This window comes from Capra hircus, chromosome 4 (genome assembly GCF_001704415.2).
Source record: "Capra hircus breed San Clemente chromosome 4, ASM170441v1, whole genome shotgun sequence".
NCBI classification, from domain to species: domain Eukaryota; kingdom Metazoa; phylum Chordata; class Mammalia; order Artiodactyla; family Bovidae; genus Capra; species Capra hircus.
Window position 1 is genome coordinate 107,275,944 of NC_030811.1, and position 26,151 is coordinate 107,302,094.

A 26,151-nucleotide genomic window follows, 5' to 3' on the forward strand; every position below is an offset into this window, starting at 1 on the left:
CTTGATAAATGTAAAAAAACTGAAAACATATCAAACATCTTTTCTGACAGGAATGATATGACATTAGAAATCAACTAGAAGGAAAAAAAGTTGTAAAAGCCACAAACACATGGAGGCTAAGCAATATGCTACTAACCAACTAATGGGTCACTGAAGAAATCAATGAGGAAATCCCAAATAAACAGCCAAACCTTACACCCAAAGCCACTAGAAAAAGAATAAATAAAGCACAAAGCTAGTATAAGGAAAGAAATCAAAGATCAGAACAGAAATAAATGAAATAAAGAAAACAATAGAAAAAAACTCAGTGAAAGTAAAAGTTGGTTCTCTGAAAAGAGAAACAAAATTGATAGGTCTTTAGCTAGACTCATCAAGAAAAAGAGGGCTCAAATTAACACCACTAGAAATAAAAAAGGAGAAGTTACAACTGACATCACAGAAATGTAAATGATCATAAAAGCCTACTATAAGCAACTCTATGCCAATAAAATGGACAACCTAGAAAAAATGGACAAATTCTTAGAAAGATACAATCTACAAATACTGAACCAGGAAGACACAGAAAATATTAACAGAACAATCACAAGCACTGAAAGTGAAACTATGATTTAAAAACTCCCAACAAACACAAGTCCAGGACCAAATGGCTTCATAGGAAAATTCTATCAAACACTGAGAGAAGTGTGTGCACGCATGCTCAGTCATGTCCGACTCTTTGTGACCCCATGGGCTAAAGTCCACCAGGCTCCTCTGTCCATAGGATTCTTCCAGCCAGAATACTGGAGTGGGTTACCATTTTCTCCTCCAAGGGATCTTCCTGGCCCAATGATCTAACCTGTGTCTCAATGCAGTGTCTCCTGTACTGCATGCAAGATTTTTCACCACTGAGCCACTGGGGAAACCCACAGTTAGAGAAGAGGTAACACCTATACTTCTGAAACTATTCCAAAAAAATTGCAGAGGAAGGAACGCTCCCAGACTAATTCTATGAAATAGCACCCTGACACCAAAACCAGACAAAAATATCATAAAAAAAAGAAAACTGCAGGCCAATATCACTGATGGACTTAGGTGCAAAAATCCTCAACACAATACTAGCAAACATAATTCCTACATTAAAAGGATCATACACTTTGATCAAGTAGGATTTATCTAGGGACGCAAGAATTTCTCAATATCTACAAATCAGTGTGATGCATCACACTAACAAACTGAAGAATAAAAACCGTGTGATCATCTCAACAGATGCAGAAAAAAAAACTTTTGACAAAATTCAGCATCCACTTATGATAAAAAACTCTCTAAACGGTGCACATAGAAGGAACCCATGTCAACATAATAAAAGCCATATATGACAAACCCACAGCTAACACCACACTCTATGAGGAAATGCTGAAAGTATTTACTTTGGACCAGGAACAAGACAAGAATGTCCACTCTAGCCACTTTTATTCAACATAGGTTTGGAAGCTCTAATCACAGCAATCAGGGGAGAAAAAGTAATAAAAAGCATTCAAGTTGAAAAAAGAAGTAGTAAAACTGTCACTGTTTGCAGATGACATGATACTACATACAGTTCAGGATGAGGGACACATACACCTGTGGCTGATTCATGTCCGCGTATGGCAAAAACCACCACAATATTGTGAAGTAACTAGCCTCCAATTAAATAAATTCATTAAAAAAAGAAAATCCTAAAGATGCTACCAGAAAACTACTAAAACTCATCAATGAACTTGGTAAAGTTGCAGGATACACAACTTTAATACACAGAAATCTCATGCATTTCTACACACTAACAACATAAGATCACCAGGAGAAATTAAGGCAACAATCCCATTTACCACTGCACCAAAAAGGATAAAATACCTAGGAACAAATCTACATAAGGAGAAAAATACCTGTACTTTGAAAACTATAAGAGGTTGATGAAAGAAATCAAAGATGATACAAACAGATAGAAAGATAGACCATGTTCTTGAATTAGAAGAATCAATGTTGTCAAAATGAATATACTACTGAAGGCAATTTACAGGTTCAATGGAATTCCTATTAAATTACCAATGGTATTTTTCATAGAACTAGACAAAAAAAAAAATTTTAATTTGTATGGAAACACATAAGACCCTGAATAGCCAAAGTAAACCTGAGAAAGAAAAATGGAGCTGAAGGAAGCAGGCTCCCTGACTTCACACTATACTACAAAGCCACAGTCATCAAAACAGTATGAAATTGGTACAAAAACAAAAATATAGATCAATGGAACAAGACAGAAAGCCTGGAGATAAACCCATGCACCTATGGGCACCTTATCTTTGACAAACGAGGCAAGAATATACAATGGAGAAAAGGCAGTTTCTTCAATTAGTGTTGTTGAATAAAGTTGAATAAAGTTAACACCATACACAAAATAAGCTCTCCTCAGAGGAAAACATAGGCAGAACATTGACATAAATCAGAGCAATATCTTTTTGGATCCACTTCTAAGAGTAATGAAAATAAAACCAAAAATAAACTAGTGGGACCAAATTAAACTTAAAAGCTTTTGCACCACAAAGGAAACTATAAACAAAACCAAAAGACAATCCACAGAATGGAAGAAAATATTTGCAAATGATGCAATCAACAAGGGATTAATCCTCCAAATATATAAATAGCTCACACAGCTCAGAATAAAAACAAACAAACAACCCAATCAAGAAATGGGCCGAAGATATAAAGAGACATTTTTCCCAAGAAGATAAACAGATGTCCTGAAAGCATATGAAAAGATGCTCAACATTGCTAACCCTTCAGTTCAGTTCAGTTCAGTCACTCAGTATTGTCCGATTCTTTGCGATCCCATGAATCGCAGCACGCCAGGCCTCCCTGTCCATCACCAACTCCCACAGTTCACTCAGACTCACGTTCATCGAGTCAGTGATGCCATCCAGCCATCTCATTCTCTGTCGTCCCCTTCTCCTCCTGCTCCCAATCCCTCCCATAGAGAAATGCAAACCAAAACTACAGTGACATACCACCTCACGCTAGTCAGAATGGCTATCATCAAAAAGACTACAAACAATAAATGCTGGAGAGGGTTTGGAGAAAAGGGAACTCTCCTATGCTATTGGTGGGATGTAAATTGGTACAACCATTATAAAGCACAGTATGGGGGTTTCTTAAACAGCTAAAAATAGAGTCACCATATGATCCAGCAATCCCACTCGGGCATATATTGGAACAAAACCAAAATTAGAAAAGATACATACACCCCATGTTTATAAACAGCAGTGTTTATAATAGGCAAGACATGGAGGCAACCTAAACGTCCATCAACGGAGGAATGGATAAGGAAGATATGGTACATATATACAACAGAATATCACTCAGCAATAAAAAAGAGTGAAATGCCATTTGCAGCAACATGGACGGACTTAGATACTGCCGTACTGAGTGAAGTAAGTCAGACACAGAGAGACAAATATCACATGTCACTAACATGCGGAATCTAAAAAAGGAAGGGGATAAAATGAACTTTTTACAAAACAGAAGTAGAGTCAGAGATGTAGAACACAAACTTATAGTTACCAGGGCATAAGTTCAGTTCAGTCCAGTTCAGTCGCTCAGTCGTGTCCAACTCTTTGCGACCCCGTGAATCGCAGCACGCCAGGCCTCCCTGTTCATCACCATCTCCCGGAGTTCACTCAGAGGGTATAAGTAGGGGAAGGATAAACTGGGAGACTGGGATTGGCATATATATATGTCACATTATATCTATATTACATATATATGTAATGTTACATATGTAATATAGATATAAATACATTACTACTATAACTACTATATATAAAATAGATAATAATAAGAATCTACTGTTCAGCACAGGAAACTATACTCAATACTCTGCAATGACCTACATGGGAAAATAATCTAAAAAATAGTATGGCTATATGTGTATGAATAACTGATTCACTTTGCTGTACATCTGAAACACAACACTGTAAATCAACAATACTCCAAAAAAAATTTTTTTTAAAGATACATGTACCCTAACGTTCACTGCAGTGCTATTTACAATAGCTGAAACATAGAAGCGACGTAAATGTCCACAGACAGAGAGTGGATAAAGAGGATGCGGTACATAATACATAATAGTACTCAGTCATAACAAAGAATAATACCATTTGCAGCACACCTAGAGATTATTACACTAGGCAAAGTAATCAGACAGAAATACAAACATCATATGATATCACTTGTATGTGGAATCTAAAACAATGATACACATGGACCTATTTACAATACAGAAACAGACTCACAGACTTCAAAAGCCAACTTATGGTTACCAAAGGGGAAAAGTGGGGGAGGGATACATCAGGAGATTGAGACTGACTCGCACACACTACTGTTTTAGCCCAGGGAGCTCTACTCAGTATCCTATAATAAACTAAATGGGAAAACAACCTGAAAAGGAACTGAATCACTGTGCTGGACTCCTAAAACTAACACAACATTGCAAATCAACTATAAAACAAAAATTAAATTTAAAAAACGTCTAAGTTAATAGTAAATGATGACAACAAACTGTTTACATGTTTCTCCACCTTGCTCTTCTCATTTAAAAAATATATCCTAGAGATCACTTCATAAGAGTACGAGAACATCTTCATTTCTTTCTTCGCCTGAAATAGTACTCCCTCACGTGGACATGCCATACTTTTGATTTGTTCAGTGTCCTACTGATGGGCTTTTGGGTTTTTCCCAGTGTTCTGCGATTCAAGGTAGTCTTTCTCTATCAAGAAATCTCTCTGCGTAAGTCTTTTTCTCATTTATTGCTAGTATATCTTTGGCATTAGAATCCTAGAAGTGGGAACTGCTCTACCAATGAGCAAATATGTATTCATTATTTTTAGATATTGCCAAATCCCCTCCCTAGTGTTGTACCATTTGCATGTCCAATGACATTGTAGGAGAATGGTTGTTTTCTTTTAGTCTCACCACAGAGAATGCTATCTTCTGGATTTATATCAATCTCACAGTTGAAAAAAGGTTTCTCAACTTGGTTTTAGTGTGAATTTCTAGTGTGGTTGTTTTTCACGCAGTTAAGAGGCAACTCTGTCCTCTTGACATGGTCTCTTTTCATTAACATCCTGGAAGCCCCATTTGCAAACAATTCTATTTTTTCCCATTTCTTGGGTTGTTAATTTTTAATCTTCTTTTCTACTTCCACAACTCCTATTTATTTCCTAAATATTTTCTTTCTCTGCATTGTGTTTCAGCATTTCTTTTAGGACCCACTCCTTGGACTTAATAATCATTGTTATTCTTGTTGCAATTAAGTCCATTCCTGCAGTCCCAAACGCTCCCTCTTCTTCTGTCCCAATTCTCAAACTGCGCAGTGAAGGCTGTGAACTGTGCCTCCCAGGCACCATAAACCCAACCTGTGTGTTGCCCCTTACCATCACGCCCTTCTTTGGGCATTGCTCAGCACAATGAATGGCACCCCAGATCTCCAGCTGCCGCAGTCTTAAACCGGGGCTCTTTTCTGCTGACTCTCCCTCTCTCACCTTCCTTGAATCAAATCAATTGCCAAATTCTGTGACTTTTTCCTCATAAATGATTCTTGAACCCATCTATTCTTCTCATTTCAAATTCCTGATCTAAGCTACTGTTATTTCTTCCCTGGACTCCTGCACCTTTCTTGTAGGTGGCCTTTCCTAGTTCTTCTTGCTCCCAGACATAATCAGAACTACCTTTAAAAGTACAAATCAGAGGACTACCCTGGTGGCACAGTGGGTAAGAATCTGCCGGCCAGTGCAGCTGATCCTCGTTCGATCCCTCATCCAGGAAGATCCTACATGCCCTGGAGCACGTGAGCCATACTACTGAGCCTGCGCTCTAGGGCCCATGCGCCGCAGCCACTGAGCCTGCGCTCTAGGGCGCATGCGCCGCAACTACTGAAGCCCACGTACCTAGAGACTGTGCTCTGCCACAAGCGAAGACACCGAGATAAGAAGCCCGTGTACCTTAATGAAGAGTAGCCCCCACTCACAGCAATCAGAGAAAGCCCATGCAAAGCAATAAAGACCGGCACAGTCATAAATAAATAAATATATTTTTAAAGTACAAATAAGACAGTGCCATTTACTCATTTGAAAACCACCAAAATTCAGGAAGTCCCTAAAACCCGAACCTCCAAAACCAAGAAACCCATCTCAAGTCCTGTATTTCCATAGACACAGATGTACATAACCACTGCAAAGCTCTGGATACTCAAAACTGAAGTGCAACAGGGGGTACACGTCTGGGGAGAAGGCTAGGATCAAAGTCAATGAAGGGGATGCCATGGGGAGGCTTAGTGTTGGTGAAGAAGGACTTGTTTTTATCATTATTTGCATTGTCTGAATTTTTACAATGAGAGTATTCTCCAGTAACATATATTACTTATATATGTTAAATTAAATGGACTGAGAAAGTGAGCCTTAACTAGCTCACACGCCAGAAAGTTGTATGAATTCCCAATGTCAGGTAGCCTAGAAGAGACTTCAGACTCCCCACAATTCCTTGCAGGGGACAACACTGTCCTCTTGCCTAGGTGCAACCTGGGAAAGGAAATCAAGGTGTGCTCACCTTTGTAGTCCACAGTTTGACAGTCCAGTCAAATGACGATGTGACAAACAGGTGTGAGAAGTCGATTGGGCCCACTGCCATGTGGCAGTTAATTCCTGTCACTGGCCCTTGGTGGCCTTCAAAGACTTCTCCGATGCCGGCTTTGCTGCATGAAGACCACACAAGACAAGAGTTTCAGTGACCTTCACAAATCAGTAACTGCTTTTAAGGAAAAAAACAAAACAAAACAAGTTTGTCTCTGCATGGTTCCTTCTCCATAATTTAGCACAGCCATAAACCACCAGACATGAAACTCCCTGTCACAGTTACATCGAGAGAAATAAATGCTAGCCTGCTCTCAGTGATGAAATACAACATGGCGCACCAACATCTTTTTAATCTTCAGAATTGAACATCGACTTAATCCTTTTTAGGAGTATTTTAAAGCCCATCACTGCTGATGAAGCTATTGATACTTTGATGGAAAACACACACAGTCAACCATCCACATCCACTGATGCCTGTGATATGGAGGGGAGGCTATGCCGTGCCATTTTTAGACGGGACTTGAACATCCTTAGATTTTGGTACCTACGAGGGCTCCTGGAACCAATTCCCCATGGATTCAGATACCAGGGGACAACTATATACTCAGATCCCAGAGCTTTCATAGTTATAATAAGATGATTCTATTCTTGTGATGACATTTGGCACAAGTTCCATTTTAACTCGTTTTAGAGAAGACTTAAGACCTGGGTTAGATCCCTGGGTCGGGAAGATCCCCTGGAGAAGGAAATGGCAACTCACTCCAGTACTCTTGCTTGGAAGAGTCTATGGACGGAGGAGCCTGGTAGGCTACAGCCCATGGGGTTGCAAAGAGTTAGACACGACTGAGCAACTTCACTTTCACTTTGGCTATAAAACTTCACATATCCTTGAGTACATGTATTTATCCTTTCAATAAAATGTTTTTTCTTTAAAGTTTATTATTATTATTTTTGATGTGGGCCATTTTTAAAGTGTTTATTGAATTGGTTACAACATTGCTTCTGTGTTTTTTTTCTGTTTTGTTTTTTTAGTCACCAGGCATTTGAGAACCTAGCTCCTCCACTGGGGATCAAACCCACACCCCTTGCGTTGGAAGACAAAGCCTTAACCACTGGACCTCCAGGGAAGTCCCTCAAGAAAATTTCTTAAATTAGGTTGACACTCCTGAAAATGTAAAACTTGGTGGAAACCCTTGTTGTCACAAAAATCATAGGCAAAATAACTTAAATGTAATACAGAGGAAATTATGTTTTCACTGAAAGGAGGAGAGTAATTTACAAATCCACTAAATGTAAACTCTGTAAGGGTGGTGCCTTGTTTTTCTTGTTGCATAGTGTAGTAAGTGTTCAATAAACACTTGTTGAACAAAACAGCAAAAGAAGAGACAAACTCCTGCCTTTCTCCCCAAGAGAAGCACATTTGAGAAATGGTGATACACAGTTTGAAAGTTATCCACAGACATATGTCATTTCTTTAACTAAGCTGGGATTGTTTCTATCACCCATTATTATACAACAGTCTGCATGCAATAACACCCAATTAGAAAATACATCAAAATGCTGTATTTTGGTTATACAAAGTAAGTATACACAAGTATACACAAGGTTATAAATATGACAAATACAGAGGGGTTGTGGCTTCTAAATATTACATCACAAAGAGTAAAAATGAACTAAGTTATCAAAGCATGTGAGCTTCTGGGACACCAGTAAATGTCAGTGTGTTGAGCAAAATTCGAAATCACTAGCCAAGTGCTGTAGTGTAACAAGCACTCAAAAATTATGCCTGGTAAAACTGCCAACATCAGTTCTACATGTGATCATTTACATTTGTTCTAGAGAACTTGAGGAACTGATCTTTGGAGTGGCCCCAGGTGAGATTCCGCTCGCCCTTAACAGCATCCTGAAAGGGTTTATAGGGTGCAAAATGAGGACCTTATTTGATTTATGGAAGTGGATTTGCACCTTTTCCATGTTAGGTGAAAAACAGAAATTTCACACCTCTCCTCTGTAGCCCTATATGACCCATTTAAGATTACTATGAAGCCAAACGCCTGTGACTTTATAACTTTACTAAGATCTGTGTTTTATATTTCAGATGGATGGACAAATGTAAAAAGCAAAATCAAGCTTGTTGGAAAATGACTTGTGGTTTGTACCTTGCGTGCATGCTAAGTCGCTTCAGTCGCGTCTGATTCTTTGAAACCCCATGGGCTGTAGCCTGCCAGGCTCCCCTGTCCATGGGATTTTCCAGGCAAGAATACTGGAGTGGGTTGCCATGCCCTTCTCCAGGGAATCTTCCCAATCCAGGGATTGGACCCACATCTCTCATGTCATCGGCAGGCAGGTTCTTTACCACTAGTGCCACCTGGGAAGCCCCTTAGGTCCCCTTCTTTTGAACAGTGCATCTTCTGATTGTGCTTGAAAAGGAAAAGAGCCACAGAGCAAAAACATTCATCATGAAAACGGTTACTCACATTAGAGAATTTAAAAAAAAAAAAAAATCGGAAAAGTTATCACTGAACACGTTCTGGAGCCCTCACAGATAACTAAGGCCCTGGGTTAAGGGAACTGAACCTGTGTCCTGCCAATTCTAATAAATATGTAGATAAACCTGTGAACCTTTGTTTGGTCCACTGTGCGTTCTGTGCTTCTCTCCTTCCATTTACGACATTCCACCTGCCTTGCAGGTGTTTATGTGTTTACCTTTCCCACCATCATCAGTTTCTTGGAGATAGGAACAGGCTTAAATGATGTCTGCATGCCTGGCAAGGTCTAGCAACGTCCTTTGCTGAGAGTAGTTGTGCAGCGAACATTTCCAAGAATGAACAACTTTATCAGATCTTTGTCTGCTTTTGGAAAACTTTGATGCGTAGTTATAGCCAGTACTAAAGAAGGAGGAGGGGGCTTCCTTGGTGGCTCAGACTAGGTAAAGAGTCTACCTGCAATGTGGGATACCTGGGTTCTATCTCTGGGTCGGGAAGATCCCCTGGAGGAGGACATGGCTATCCACTCCAGTATTCTTATCTGGAGAATTCCACAGACAGAGGAGTAATGGCAGGTTACAGTCCATGGGGGCACAAAGCGTCAGACACGACTGAAAGAACAACTCTATGAAGTAAGACTGCTGGGCATGGAATTATAAGGAACATCTTCCTAGTCTTCTTTTGCTCATGTGAGGAGGGAAAATACTGCTGGTTTCTGTGGGCAGCAAAGTAGGAACTTCATAGATTGTATTGTGTGAATGGGAGAGTCATACACCTGGGCCACGGATGCCTGGTTCTTCGACGAATCACAAACACACTAGAGAAAGGACTTCGAACAATTCCTGGTTTCTCATGCAACCTAAAAAGCCTGTGATGAGTGCAAGAGATGAAAAATCAATTGAATTAGAACTTCTCATGTGAAAGGGAAAAAACGCACCAAGGTGGACACAGTGAAACTTTCAAAATATGAGTCCATTCGTTAAATGTTGTGTGTAATTTTATAATCTAGTCCAAATTACTGGATTCCACTTCTTTCCTGAGATTTTCCTAGTAGTATTTGCCAGCCTCTCAATCAAGACAGAGTTTGTATCACCTCTCTTCATTCTGAATCTTCATTCTACCTCGTGTATCTCTTACTATTTTGGCCTCTGATTGGGAGGAAGGGCCCTAAGGCGCTCTCTATATCGTGCAGTTATTTTCATTCTGTTTTCCTTATATAGATTTTTAACTCCGCACTTACTATGTTCCCAGAACCAAGCAGGAAATCAATAATGAGATGGAAATAGTTCAGGAAAAAAAAAAACCAAAGGGCAGATGGCTGAATAGTTAAAAATGTGATGAATGCTAACGCAGAAGTGATATAAAAGTAAGGAAAAAAACAAACCCATCTGACAGCTTGTACTCCTATCCCATTGATTCTCCTTTAATTTTCTCCAGGTTCTCATCTTCTCAAACCACAGGGTTACTGACTGTTTTATTGTCAGTCTCCCTCAACCAGAATATAAACTCCAGGTCTGTTTTGCTCCTGACTGCATTCCCTATAAAGTGATGGTGCCGGACATAAGGTAGGTTCTCAGGAAATAGCCCTTAAATGAACACGTGAATAAAGGGGATGAAAATTCTACGGAAACATAAAGGAGGAAATGATTTCCTTCCTCCAAGGAAGTCAGGAGAGGCTCGCGGAAAGACCTTTGTGCTGGCTCTTGAAGGGTAAGGGCAGGGGAGATTGATCAGGCCAAGAAGAGAGAAATACCAGGTGCAGCAGGAGAAACTGGATGTACAAACTCACAGATAGGTAGTGGGATCAGCAACGTGGGGAGGGGTGCGTGGCTGGAGCCTGAAGGCTGAAGCTGGGGAGGGGCACGCGGTAAGGGCAGTCAAGAATCGTCTCTGATATGCTAAAAAGTTTGGGCTTTTTTCCTCCAGGCAATGTGAACCATCAAAGGCTTACAAATGGCTAATGACCAGAGCGGATGGATGTTATAAAACAGTGAAGACTTGAGGCTGTGATTTGCATTTCTTCAGAAATGCCTTTCTCATAATGCAAGGTGTTACAATCCAGCAAGCGATAACAGACTGTCGGAAACGAAGAACACGTCATGGGTAAGAAAACAGAAACTCACCTTCCATGACGACAGGCCGTGTAGACTGTACCCTCCTCGCTGCCAACCACGAAGTTATTGACGTCTCCCGTTGGGAAAGCCATTCCAGTAACGGCCACAGGCTTGGACTTATTGTACACCAGCTCCATGCTCTCCTACCAAAACACGGCGTGGTTACATTTCCTCTGTCAACTCCTTGCTATGCCAAAGATAGCACGGAAAAATCATTTGACTAAATCGTCTGTTTGCTTTTCACACAGCGTTACAAAAGACCCCGGCTGTGCCAGAAACCACGCTTTACTGCCCCTGACATTCAAGCTTCTGTGTATCTCTGGTTTCAGCGGCTGGATTTCATCAGCATGTGCTGTTGCTTCTGAAGTCAGGCAGAGATGACAGGTGAGAATTTTGAAACTAATGGTGCAGAAACTAAAGATAATACTGTAATGGTTACACTTGTCAGCCCCAGGCTTTAATAAAACACACAATACCCTTGTATTTACAAACATTTTCAAAATCAATTGTTCGTGAGAATACACATGTATTAATATCAGATGTACGGAGCACATTTGTCAAAGCCGGAGTGTGTGTCCTCCATGGGCTAAAACTGAGAGTTGTCACTCAGGTCATAAGAACCAGATTTCAATAGGGACTCGAATTCATGAAGGGCAGACACTGGGTGTGTAGATGGTTAAGTCTGCAAAAAACAATGTTCAAGTTGGTTTTTAAAATAGTAATGAGAGTCTTTATTTTATCTAAAATGATTTTCAGAATCAGGAATTCCAGTGTATTTTAAAAGACATTCTGCTGAATTGAGTTTAAGGACAGTGCAGAGTAGTTAGATGCAACTAACATTCTTGAATATTTCTGGTTATTTACATCCAAAAGCCTGCTTGGTACACCTAAAGTAATTAAAAAGAAATTCTGAGGGACCATGTCATTATATTTGGAAGTTTAGTCTCTTTTATGCAAACAAATAAACCGAGGCATCGCGGCCACGGAGTCTATAAATCGGAAGCACATGCTAGCAGTCTGGAACACGCAGACCACGTGGGCATGTGACAAGCTCGCCGTCTGCGAGACCCAGACGCGGGGAGTGCCTGAGTGAGCGGATGCTGTGACGGCAGTAACACAAACCGTGCCATTGCCAAAATTAGCAGAGGGAGGGCAGGGCCTCGCGGGCACCCACTCGGGACAGAGAGGGAGCAGGGCAAATGTCTTCTGCCCCCTTGTCTGCCTGCCATCCACAGCCATACCACCGAAATGCTTCCACCTCTGGCCAGAGACAGGCGTCCGCGGGCATCCTAAAACTAATGAAAATGACCCTGCAGCTCCCCCTGCGAGGGGTTGTAACCTAAACACACACACACACACACACACACACACATTTAATCATCAAAATGGGCAATTAAAAATTCCTAATTAGAGGGTTTACTCATATCTGTTTGTAATCTCCAGGGCTTTTAAAAGAAAACAACATATTGCTGAGAAATTTAAGACAAAGCTGTAAAATACCCACACACAACTCCCTAAACTTGTATAAATGTTAAAGATCAGCAAAAGCAGAAGAACTTAAACGGTAAGGAACTTATGAGCTCTTCCTCCCACACTAAAATGATAAAAAGAACATTTGTTTTACTATTCTCTACATCTCTATTTTGTGGTGACTTTGGGGAGGTTCTTCTTGGTTTCCACATTTCCTTACATCTCCTGAAATTTCCAGTATCTTTTAAACTTCTGATGGAGACACTCTAGCATTGTTAGTTCAGGAAAGGGGAAAAGAATGTTAACACTGAGAATTATCTCCTAGTTATCTTATACAGTTTTCTTGATGTCTCCCCACATTGTCAACGGCTACAACAGGAAACCGTGCTCTGTTTTTAGCTGGTGGACAGTGAAGTACTTCATTCCCCACAAAGGAAAGTGGAAAGACGTGGCTATTTGCGCGTGTGCGTGTGTATTTGTTGTCTTCTGTGTGTGTGTACACACGTATATTCTGAAAGCTGCGCTGAGTTGTCTCCCCCCATGGTCTCTTCCACGTCTGCTCCTTCATTTGCCTCCCATTACTGTCATCAGGAGCAGTTTGGAGACCTTGGAACTTCTTCATTTTCAACTTCTTGCTTGTTGAGCAAGGAATGGCAGCAGCCACCCTAACAAACATTCCAGAGGAGAAAACAGATGGCTGGACAAATTCTTCCAACACACGAGGCGGTTGTCTAGGCTACAGATGTGAGCAAGGGCTTGGATTTCTGTTTCGCTGGGATACCTTTTTCTCCAAGGCAAGCACCCATCAGGGATCGCTCTGCATTTGTTTAACAATGCTGTAGGGTAAGCAGGATTCCTACCGCAGCCAACTTCCATAATTACTATGCTTTAAAATGGATTATTTCATTTTCACTTGAAACTGACCTAAGGATTAACGTATTACAGTAATTACATGATGTGCGGTAAAGGAAATGGGTTTTGGCTTCCAGAGAAGGCTGCCGAAAACAGGCCCCACTCTTTCAAGTGCACCCACTGATTTGAGCTCCTATAGGATGTGAGGGTTTGGCTTTTAGGAACTCCATTCCATTAGGGAGGTATCTCTTTTAACCAGGATGCTCTTATGTGTAGGGGAAAACAAACCCACCTGTGGAGTGGAGAGCATGTCCAGGCTCCAGGAACACATTTTGCCATCGGTGGAGACGGTGATGAGGTTATGAGCATTTTGGGTCCCAACAACATTTACACAGTACACGGGATGCTGCGGAAACATAAACATGGAGAATCAGACGCTGATCCAAGAGGAATGCTTACATCTGAGTGTCAAACACACTGCTCTGAAACAGGGATGAAAGAGTGACACAGCCCTACAATACTGGAAGCCTCGGGTCACTGGCCACTTTTGACTGGAACCTGATTTATTTTTCAAAGCTCTGGCAGCACCACAGAGTAGTGGAAATACTCAGAAAGCTTCACCTTGCTCGGTCAGAGGCAGTGCAGTGGAGCTGAAGCAAGCGGGAGCCAGTGAGGACTGGTGGGACAAAAGGGACACAGGCGAATACGCGTGACTTACCTGAGCCTCCAGCATGGAGTTTGGCTTTTAAGCTCACCATGAGTGATGGAAACGGGCAGTCCTCAGAAGGGTAGAATGATGGACTTTTGGAAGGAGTGTTACTAAATCTCAAGTTTAGTGCATCACAGCCACAGCACCAAACATTTGTTAACATTCTTTATTAAAAAAAAAGTGGTTAATATTCATCAGCCTCTTTTGATTTGAAGGAGAGATACTGGTGGTAGAAATTATTGGTACAAGGAACCTAGTGAGATAAAATTAGGTTCTTTTTTTACTACAACATCTAGGATAGGGTAATGATAGTTGTTGTGTGTGTGTGTGTGTTTTTTTTTTTCCAAAATATTGCTAGGGTAGGATGGAGGCTTACATTTGGCCAGGGTCTTGAGAAAGGTCACTTCAACATCCCAGAAATCATAAGCAAGATGCTCTAACCTTTTGCCATAACTCAAGAAGGTTATTCTACTTGGTAGAGTCCTAAATGGTAGGCTCAAATCATTTGCAGCTGCACATTAAATACTAAATGGAAGGTTAGCATAAGCAGAACCTAGCAGTAATTTGGGTTAGATTTCAGGCAGCTTAGCCTTCAGTGGCCAAACCACAACTTAGCTGATGCTTCCCTGTGCAAACAGCTGACAGTCTTTCTCTTGATGAGTTACTGTCCATAAGACCTAGCCAAAAAAACGATGAAACAATCTCTAATATTGGAAAGTTGATATCATATGAAGGATGATTCCCCAACTATTATTATCATATAAACTCCTGGTCAGAAGGAACTGTAATAGTCATCAGGCGCAGCTATTCATCTGCCTCTCCCAAGACGTGGTCCAAACTCTGCTGAAACACCTTTCTTAGCCAATTTCAGCACTAATTCTTGGGCGATCCTGCCTTCTACCAATGGGAATAAAGAAATCTCAAGGAGGTATATTTAGTGAAGCACCTTCTGACATTATATTCATCGAGTCCAACATAATACTAACGGATTGTTCTTGTATAACCCCCTTTTTCCCCCCACCACTCCCCCACCCCAGTCTTGTCTTTCTCAGACTAATCATCACCAGTTCCTTCAACTGGTCTGAGTATCTGGTTTTCAATACCCTCCCCATCCTGGTCACTCTCTTCTGTTTTGCTATATTTTGTGTGAGTTCTCCTGCCAGTGAAGTTCTGAGAACGAAACACAACTGTCTACCTATACTCTGACTCACAGGATATAGAGAATGGGAGCACTGAGCTGCCACTCCTCATGTGATAAAAGAAATATGCCTGTACAAATGTCTACTATGATTTACACTTGCTTCTTCAGAAATTGCATCATCTCGTTTACCCATGCTGGATAGAGAGACAACCAAGTCCCTGTGTGTTTTTCACACCGTCTTCCTACATAAACCTTCAAAGAAATCAGCCTCAGTGGGTCTGGATAGTGGAAAGCACAGCAGAGATGTGAAGTGAAATATTCTCCTGATCAGGTCTCTTGACTATCGAGAGACTGATTGGTTGTGGACAATGCTTTCTCCCAAGTCTCTGGTGTATGAAACTCAAGCGTGAGTCATGTGGCATTCTGAGCTCTACGTGCAAACAAATGAAAGAATGGATGAGACAGGTTCTCGCTTGAAAATGGCAGACGGTAACACTGAGGATGAGAAGGCAAGCTCCAAACATTGTTACAAGCCCCCGATCCGCCTAGTGTTTTTCAGGAAGAGTCCCACGGGGGTTTCTTTTAACCATGGAGCATCAACACAAATCACCAGAACCCTAATGGGTCAGGACCCCTAAGGGTGGGTGTAGTAGGAAAGGAAAGCTTCCAGAAGGAGGTAGAGCAAATGCCCCCGAGAAGGAATGTGTGTGGGAGCCCCTCCCTGGCTTTAATCAGTACTACTGGCCTGTGCTTTCAAGAGTAATAAAGCTCAGCTTAAAAGAAAAGAGAGAGATGCAAAAAAAAAGAAAAAAAAAACCAAACCAAAAAACTAGAACAGAAGCAGGCACATGGGCATGCCTACTTATACGCAGACAGACAGACACACACACACACGCATCACTCTACCCAATGCAAAGAAAAAAGCAACAGTGAAGCTCATTTTTCCAGTATAGGGGCCAGATTGTTTTTATTTATTTTAGGAATAAACTTGCTGTGTGGCAGAAGGCTTTTGCTTTAATTAGGATTTCCTGTTGTCCCAAATGCATATGTGTGGTGGGTGTGAAAGGAAATTAGTTAGTAATCTGTGGTGGGCCTCTTTTTCCTTAACCACTTTTGATCCTGGTACCAATCTGCCAGGCATTAGTGGAGGTTGAAAGACAGTCACAAAATTAACTGAGCCCTTTGAGCCATGGATTCAGCAGAACACAGCGAAAGAGAAAAGAGTGGTTCTTTTCTAACAGAAGTAACTGTGTGATAACAGAGATAATGTCACTGTTTGATAATAGCATTTTTGTTGTGATGATCACATCGTAAGTTGCTTGAAAAAGACAGATGAACACTTTGGAAGAGCTTTTGGATCCTCCCCAAAAGCTTCGTGCTGAATGTTCTAATAGTTGGATTTATGACTTTTGAAATTTCAGAAGGTATGCTCACAAACACACCCGATAGGCACACAGAGCCAAGAAGTGGCTTCATGCTTCTTGAGCAAACACCTGCATCAAGCCTGTCTCCTCCTGCGTCACAATTTTCTGTTATTAGTTTGAACAAGTGGGGTAGGCAAGAGCAATTTTCTAAGATTCCCAAGAACTAGTTTCACCTGCGTGTGTCTTAGGTCCGAGTCAATCAGAATTAAGGCTGACTCGGTATTTGTCATTTCCCATTGTCGATCTTGCAAGAGAGGGCGAATTTTCCTCTTCGTGGTCTCGGCTAAAGCAACTGGCAGTCCTTTTTCAAAGCTAGATGGTTTTAAGGGCAGCAGATGAAACAAATGAGGCAACCACATTAAGGAAATTGAAACAATAGTAGACCTGTACCCTTGGGCATAATTTGGGCATTTCGGAGAAAGGACATCAGTTCCCCTGAATGTCAGGGTAGAAGAGATTGATGGAGACATGCCTATCTTCTCATTGCTCCTGACAATTGCTAAACACACCTGTCATTCTCTTAAAGGAAATGGCAGAGTAGTTGTCTTACGAACACTACACTGAACCTCTTCTGCTAAATTATGGGTAATGGTTTTGAGATGTTGACTTTTAACCCTATGGATTATATTGTCACTGTAGACGTTACTGTTGAGACTTACACCATGCATTCCAGAATTTAAAGCCATAGCACTCCCTTAATCACAAATGGAAACAGCCTGTTGGCCAAAGTCCCATATGCCATCTCTAAAGAGAAAATGCTTACTCTTCACGGTCTGAAAATATGGAGAGAGTAGGATGGAAACATATACACTACCATGTGAAACATATAGTGGGAATCTGCTATATGACTCGCGGAGCTCGAACCAGGGCTCTGTGACAACCTAGAGGGGTGGGATGGGGTGGGAGGAGGGAGGGAGGCTCAAGAGGGAGGGGACAGATATACCTGTGGCCGATGCATGCTGATGTACAGCAGAAACCAACACCATATTGTGAAGTAATTATCCTTCAATTAAAAATAAATAACTTTTTTTAAAAAGAAAATATGGGTTTCCATCTTATAATATACATGTGAAGAGTTTCTTTGGAAAAACAATTCCACAGAGGCCTCTTCCTTTCTCTGTCCTTTTTTTAGTTTTAAGCTATCCTCCCTGGTTGCTTTGGGGACCCCCAAAGAGATCCTTTCTGCGTGTTAAAAAAGTGAAAGTTAGTTACTCAGTCATGTCCAACTCTTGGCGACCTCATAGACTGTAGACCACCAGGCTCCTCCGTCCATGGGATTCTCCAGGCAGGAATACTGGAGTGGGGTGCCATCTCCTTCTCCACTGTGTGTTCAAACTTGTAGGTTACTAAGAGATGCCTCTAGACCCAGGGCTTCCTCCATCTACTGTCCACTCGGCTTTCCTTTAGTCAGGATGTGATCGCTATAAATCAGATACTTCCAGGTTGGAGTCACTAACAACCAAAGTACCTCTGTCAGTTACGCCCTCTTTCAGGGCTTGGATGGCTGATTGGGATGTGATGAGAACTGGACGTACCGTGTGTGCAGCCGCAGACAAGGGCGTCCGCTGGACAGGCGTCCTCCGATGACTGCGATTATCCCACAGGACGATCTGGCCCGAGTAAGTCCCCCCAACCACCAAGTTGGGGTGGAAACGAGCAAAGCAGACAGACATCACGGAGGACTGTGGAGGGAAAGTGGAGAAAGATATGCTGTGAAATGGTCTCAGGAGGCTTATTTTATTCTGAAGAGGAAACCGCTAGTCACATTAACTCGGCACCTCCTGGAAATCACAAAGCAACTGTTCAGCACAGAGTGAGTAGAACATCACGTAACGGACACAGACTTTCCCGGGAGAGGTTGACCAATGTTTACTCCTTGAAGCTTGAAATCTGAAGTCCTGGCCATGTCATCAAATAGGCGCCAGACCCATCTCATGTTCATCACCGCTCTGTGGTCTGTAAAGCTTGGTTTGTGGAAATTTCCCATTTATCAATACAACAGCATCAGAATGAATATTAATTCTCCACTGAGAATTCTTCACAAAGCAGTTCTTTACTTTGGGGGCATGTCCTCATCACTGTACAGTGTTGGCAAGCCTTTGAGGACTTTGAGACAGGGTTCTTTTTTTTTTTTTTTTTTTTGGCTTAATGTAGACTTCTAGGAAGTGAACTGACCTCAGACTGATCCAACTGGTTCCTCCCCAAATTCCCTCAACTCCCATGGGTATTCTCCTGACCTTCATCCTGCCCACTTCAGACAATTCTTAATGTTATTCTTTGCCTATTTTAACAAACAGCCAAAAATGGATTTTCATCCAACTCTGCCATGGCCTGTCAGAGCATCACGAATGTGGTTTCTAAAGTGCCACAAAAGACTACTGGGCACTACATTTTATAGGAAATTACTTAGCTGAGACAGAGCCATGAGACATTTGAAAATCAGACAACTTGGCTGTGTCACATTTGCGGAGAAGTCCGTAAGGATTCCTGTTTTGCTTTACATGGTTGCATTTACACACACAAGGGCTTGTTTTTAATAAGTACGTTTCATCCTTTCAGCTAAACTCAATGGATGATCATGTGTAAGGAAGGCACTGAACCAACATGATGGGAATACAAAGGGAGTCACTGGCCTTGACAAACCTGGGCCCTAGGAAAGGGAATTAAAAAGCATGTGTGTGAGGAACCTACTGCTGCTGGTGCCTCCATGTGAGTTCACGCCTTTGTATGGAGTTTAAAAAAAAAGGTGATTCTCCACACTATGTGGTCATGTGGGCAGGTACGTGCCTTGGCAAGTGGAGAGGAAGGTGGATTTTCGTCCTCACTGTCCCTTGGGTTTGAGATGCTTATGCAGGTCACGACTTGCACACACAAGCTGCAGTCCTGAAGGCAACAAGGGGCCATGAACAGATCATACGTACGTGTGTGTGGGTTTGAAGGGAGTGGTGAGGAAGGCTTGCTTTAGCTAGGAGAGGGGGCAAACAGAGGGGAGTGGAAAGGGTGGGAGAGTTAGAAAGACCTCATGAAAGGGAATGTACCACTCTTGCTGTAAATATGGAATGTTCCGCAAGTAGAGAGGAAAAGCAACAGCAACCCCCGAGAGATGGGGGGGGGTCATGGAGAAGACTGGAGGCAGCAAGGCCGGGGAACAGCCAGCCTGGTTTGGCTGAGCAGGAGCCTGTGTGGAAGATGCGGGCAGTGGGAAACGTGGCCGAGGGGTCAGGCAAGAGGGAAGCTTGAATGGCAGGTACTGTTTGGATTGTTCTGTGGGCAACAGTGAGAAGTCACAGCTTTCTGCACAAAAGAAAAAAAGAGAGAGAGAGAGAGAGAGACACACACAGACAGAGAGGACCAATGGTTGTACCAGATGAGCCAGTAAAGTGAAGAAATGGCTGAAAAAGAAATGACGACCTCTTTCTGACTGAGAAGATCACTGTCCATTAAAAAAATATATCAGATCTACTATCAGCCGAAGGCTTAGAAAGAGTCTCAGAGTCTCTGAAGTAGAAGAATGTGGACTATTTTTCAATGTCACGTTTTCCCAGTTTGAATGATTTTCGGTTCCAATTTCTTGAACGCAGGTCGATGGAGAACACGCCGGTGCCCCAATCTGGTTTTCATAAAGTTCAAGAATAACTCTCAATAATGGTACTGAATTAAAGAAAAAGAAAATAATGCTGGTCAGCTTCTTGTTTTACACATCCCACCAAAATGATTCTTAGTTTTCAATTGATGAAATTCTTATGTTGCCTGAGCTATGTTGGAGACATTTTGTTTAAAACTTCAGAAAGTCTTAAAATTATCCAGGTGGTATCAACAATTGAATTTACTAAAGCTCCCTTCAATACAGATAAAGGAATGTCATTAAATTTGAAAAATCCAGAATTAAATCACTTGATTGCTTCCATGTTTCACTTAAATCCCAGCAAATACTGCTCCAAACCTTGCAGGCTGTTAAGAGACTAAGCTAGAGAAAAATAAACAGTACGGATATTTTTACAAAACAGAAACACATAGTTGGTGATCAACCAGAATGCAGCCCCACAAGAGGAGAACTCCAAGCCCTACTTCTCCATTCATTAGTGAGTCCACTCTTCATTCATTCATTCAGCACACAGTGCTAAGTCCTAACTACATCACATTTCAAGAAAACCGGCAATGTCACAAAAGCCAGCCATCTCCAATTCAGAACACTCTTTACATTTGATAAAAAGGCAAATTATTATGAAACAGAAACAGACTCACAGACACAGAAAACAAACGTATGGTTACCAAAGGGGAAAGGGGTGGACGGAGGCATAAATAAGGAGTTTGGCATTAGCAGATGCAAACTACTGTGTATAAAATGAACAACAAAGTCCTACTCTATAGCCCAGGGAACTATATTCAATATCCTGTCATAAATCATAATGGAAAAGAATATGAAAGGCATAAATATACACGTGGGCTTCCCAGGTGGCTCAGTGGTAAAGAATCTGCCTGGTAGTGCAGGGAACAGAAGAGACACAGGTTCAATCCCTGGGTCGTGAAGATCCCCTGGGGTAGGAAATAGCAACCCACTCCAGTTTTCTTGCCTGGAGAATCCCATGGACAGAGGAGCCTGGTGGGCTACAGTCCATGGGGTCGCAAAGAGTCAGACACGACTGATCACGCACACACATATTCATGTATAACTGAATCACTTGCTATACACCAGACACTAACACAACACTGTAAACCAATTATACTTCAGTTTTTAAAATAAGTCAAATTAACATTAAAAAAAAAGAATAATAATACTTTGGAGCATCAGAGTTCTGCCATTAGAGTCTACTTTGTTTTGCTGTAAACCAATCTTTACAAGATGGGCTCAATAAAGGACAGAAATGGTATGGACCTAACAGAAGCAGAAGATATTAAGAAGAGGTGGCAAGAATACACAGAAGAACTGTACAAAAAAGATCTCCACGACCCAAAAAATCACAATGGTGTGATCACTCACCTAAAGCCAGACATCCTGCAATGTGAAGTCAAGCGGGCCTTAGAAAGCATCACTACGAACAAAGCTAGCGGAGGTGATGGAATTCCAGTTGAGCTATTTCAAATCATAAAAGATGATGCTGTGAAAGTGCTGCACGCAATATGCCAGCAAATTTGGAAAACTCAGTGGTGGCCACAGGACTGGAAAAGATCAGTTTTCATTCCAATCCCAAAGAAAGGCAATGCCAAAGAATGCTCAAACTACCACACAATTGCCCTCATCTCACACTCTAGTAAAGTAATGCTCAAAATTTTCCAAGCCAGCCTTCAGCAATATGTGAACCATGAACTTCCAGATGTTCAAGCTGGTTTTAAAAAGGCAGAGGAACCAGAGATCAAATTGCCAACATCCGCTGGATCATCGAAAAAGCAAAAGAGTTCCAGAAAAACATCTATTTCTGCTTTATTGACTATGCCAAAGCCTTTGATTGTGTGGATCACAATAAACTGTGGAAAATTCTGAAAGAGATGGGAATACCAGACCACTTGACCTGCCTCTTGAGAAATCTGTATGCAGGTCAGGAAGCAACAGTTAGAACAGGACATGGAACAAAAGACTGGTTCCAAATCGGAAAAGGAGTATGTCAAGGCTGTATACTGTCACCCTGCTTATTTAACTTATATGCAGAGTACATCATGAGAAACACTGGGCTGGATGAAGCACAAGCTGGAATCAAGACTGCCAGGAGACATACCAATAACCTCAGATATGCAGATGACACCACCCTTATGGCAGAAAGTGAAGAAGAACTAAAGAACCTCTTGACAAAAGTGAAAGAAGAGAGTGAAAAGTTGGCTTAAAGCTCAACATTCAGAAAACTAAGGTCATGGCATCCGGTCCCATTACTTCATGGCAAATAGATGGAGAAACAGTGGAAACAGTGGCTGACTTTATTTTTTTGGGCTTAAAAATCAGATGGTGACCGCAGCCATGAAATTAAAAGACGCTTATTCCTTGGAAAGAAAGTTATGACCAACCTAGACAGCAAATTGGAAAGCAGAGACATTACTTTGCCAACAAAGGTCTGTCTAGTCAAGGCTATGGTTTTTCCAGTAGTCATGTATGGATGTGAGAGTTGGACTATAAAGAAAGCTGAGCACAGAAGAATTGATGCTTTTGAACTGTGGTGCTGGAGAAGACTCTTGAGAGTCCCTTGGACTGCAAGGAGATCCAACCAGTCCATTCTAAAGGAGATCAGTCCTGGGTGTTCATTGGAAGGACTGATGTTGAAGCTGAAACTCCAATACTTTGGCCACCTGATACGAAGAGCTGACTCATTTGAAAAGACCCTGATGCTGGGAAAGATTGAAGGCAGGAGGAGAAGGGGACGACAGAGGATGAGGTGGTTGGATGACATCACCGACTCAATGGACATGAGTTTGCGTAGGCTCTGGGAGTTGGTGATGGACGGGGAGGCCTGGCGTGCTGCAGTCCATGGGGTCGCAAAGTGTCTGACACAACTGAGCAACTGAACTGAGCTGAACTGAATCTTTACAATACCTCCATGAGGAAAAATGAGTAGACATACTTTTCATTTTTTATTTGGAAGGTTTGAAATGATGGAGTAGTTATGTGCTTTATCAATTTCACTTAATTTCTAAGCTTAGTATGTTAACTATGGAAAATATTCTATGCACTGTAGACTATGTTGTTGTTGCTTAGTTGCTCAGTTGTATCCGACTCTTTCGCCACCCCATGGACTGTAGTCCACCAGGCTCCTCTCTGTCCATTGGATTTCCCAGGCAAGAATACTGGACTGTCATTTCCTTCTCCAAGGATCTTCCTAAATTTATTGACTGTCAGCCTAAAAAGCAAAGGATGACCCAGGGATCAAACCCACATCTCCTAAAGGGGGGTTCTTTACCATTGAGCCGCCAGGGAGGCCCATTACAGATTATGTATAAATGCTAAAAGGAGACCTCCAGGGTGTGCCACGTTTGACATTCATATGGAAACTCTAAGGCAATATGATCACAATTATCTGGATGTGAAGTTTAGAATTCAGTCATTTCTTGCGATGTTTCAAAGTAGCCTGATGTTTGACATAATGGTAGCAAACATTTGGTTGACTGACTGAATTTTTTATTTTTCATCCAAATGTTTAGGTTCCTTTAGGAACAAGGGAAAAGAGCCCCCCAGTTACAGCCCTGATAGAGACAGCTCCTCTTCTAATCTGCAAAGTCTGCATTAAACCCCAAACAATGTCTTAGAAAAACGCCTGCAACCTTGTGCTGTTCTTACAGCTAGTCATTGTTGCCAACTGTCATGCAATTTATTGACTGTCAGCATAAAGAGCAAAGGATGATATCATCCTGTCAGTTACATCGACTGGGTAAAGAGTTAAAAAGCATTCCAGAAAAAGTGATTGACGCTACTAAAACACGTGGCTTTTTGTTGTTCTCATTTTTAACAGTACATTTCCTGAAGACATAGCCTATGAAAAACATTAATAACATTAATGCTATTTTAAAAATTTCACCACTTTCCTCGGCATTTAAAATTTGTATTCGTTCACTTATTCAGTGTCATAATAAAGCACTATATGATTATTACAATTTTGACAAACACATTGGAAACAAGAAGCTTCCCTAACCTTGGTGTTCTTGGCTCTATAAGAATACATATCTATATAGATATTTTTGCAGTTTTTAACTTTTTACTTATTTCATTTTATTCTTTAAAATGTTAGAGCCTTGGAATTATTTTAAGAAATAACATACAGCCTTTAAACATTCAAATCAAGGAGTTTACGTAAGTGGAAAAATAATGATAAAGATGATGCTAATTTGGGAACAATTGCTAACCATCTAATAAAAGTTTTCCCAACACTACAGTTGAATTCTTATTTTTACAAGGCTAGTGATTTCACTGATGTGGCCAATTTAACGGTCAAATCAGGGTCCCAGAAATATAAGCTCCTAGGTGGTAAAGTTAGTGGTAGTGGTAAAGCTAGTGGTAAAGAATCTGCTTGCCAGTCCAGGAGACATTAAGAGTCGCAGGTGCAACCCAAGTCAGGAAGATCCCCTGGCGGATGGCATGGCAGCCCACTCCAGTACTCTTGCCTGGAGAATCCCCATGGGCAGAGGAGCCTGGCAGGCTACAGTCCATGGGGTCACAGGGAGTCAGACACGACCGAAGCAACCTAGCACGCACATGCGCACATGTTAAAAGCTTCATGTAAAACTGGTAAGCCTGACTGACTGTATTCCAATACAAGTAACATAGAGACATCATTACACGAGGAACCACTATTTCCAACAGGTTGAGCATCTCATTTTGACTATTTACATGCCATAGTTCCCCCAAACAAAGACAAACCAGATTTTAGGACTATGAGGGTCAGGCTATCTCTACGGACAATTTCTGGTATCCTCCATAGATGTGGTCACCCAGAGGCTCCTGAGGAGCCCGTTTATTTTCTAATCTTGCACAGGCCGCCTGGTGCAAAGGCAGCCCTCTTCGTATTGCCACATGGCCACTTGCACGTGAGCTGACCCACTACAGCAGGGTTCCACACCCTCATCTTCTGTTCAGAGACAAAGCAGCCTATTTTACCCCATTCGCCAAGGGAACTGCCCAGAGAGGAGTGGGGTAGGGGCTCCATTCACCACACCTCCCTCCTCACACTGCACACCAAGTGCATTCAATTCCAGTCGGCCCCAACCCCTAAGTGGCTGTGGGGGCTGTTTTCTATTTCACAGAGTTAATCCAGGCCAGCTTAAGGATGGCACTTTCTCTTAACCACAGACCCAGATGCCCAGGGCAAACAGCCTTTGGCCACCACTGGTTGGGCGGCAGGCCCCGTGGCTTCACATGTGATCTGGTTGCCTGGGTCCTTTCGTGTGTAGCACTCTGCCCACTCCCCAGCTATCGTGCCTGGGCAGGAGGGGCAGGGGCCCTGTATTGAAAAGCATCTCTTATTTCAAGCACCATCTCTTCTGGGGAGAAGCTGGTCCTGGAGAGGGAACGGCCATATTGTTGCCATATGCTGTTTAATGGCGACTGACATTTCACTCGCCCAAAAGCAAATGCTTAGCTGTCAGAGGCTTGTGAGGCAGGCAGATCAGATGTTGCTGGCTACTCCTGAGCTAGTCTATATTTTTGAAAGTACCTAAGAAACCCTCAAAGACATTTCTCTTGTTAATGGAAACAAATGTAATCGGAGATCATTGCTGCCGAAAACACCTCTTCCAGGCAATCATGCAGCACCGGGCATCTGACAACGGAGAAGGTGTGAAGGTGGAAAACCAAGACATGAGTCATGAGTTGGGCATGTAACTTTGAGATGAAGGGAAAG

At 41.9% G+C, this 26,151-nt stretch overlaps 1 protein-coding gene across 4 annotated transcripts in view; it reads right to left on the bottom strand.

Moving 5' to 3' along the window:
* Nucleotides 1-26,151, bottom strand: part of DYNC1I1 (dynein cytoplasmic 1 intermediate chain 1) — a 368,960-nt gene that overhangs the window by 66,223 nt on the left and 276,586 nt on the right. For all 4 annotated transcript variants that reach the window (XM_018047394.1, XM_018047396.1, XM_018047395.1 and 1 more), the window contains 4 exons: nucleotides 18,370-18,516; nucleotides 13,853-13,966; nucleotides 11,248-11,381; nucleotides 6,613-6,757 (listed from right to left, as the gene is read on the bottom strand). In XM_018047394.1, the coding sequence (XP_017902883.1) occupies nucleotides 6,613-6,757; nucleotides 11,248-11,381; nucleotides 13,853-13,966; nucleotides 18,370-18,516 (540 nt within the window). The remainder of the gene's footprint in view (nucleotides 1-6,612; nucleotides 6,758-11,247; nucleotides 11,382-13,852; nucleotides 13,967-18,369; nucleotides 18,517-26,151) is intronic.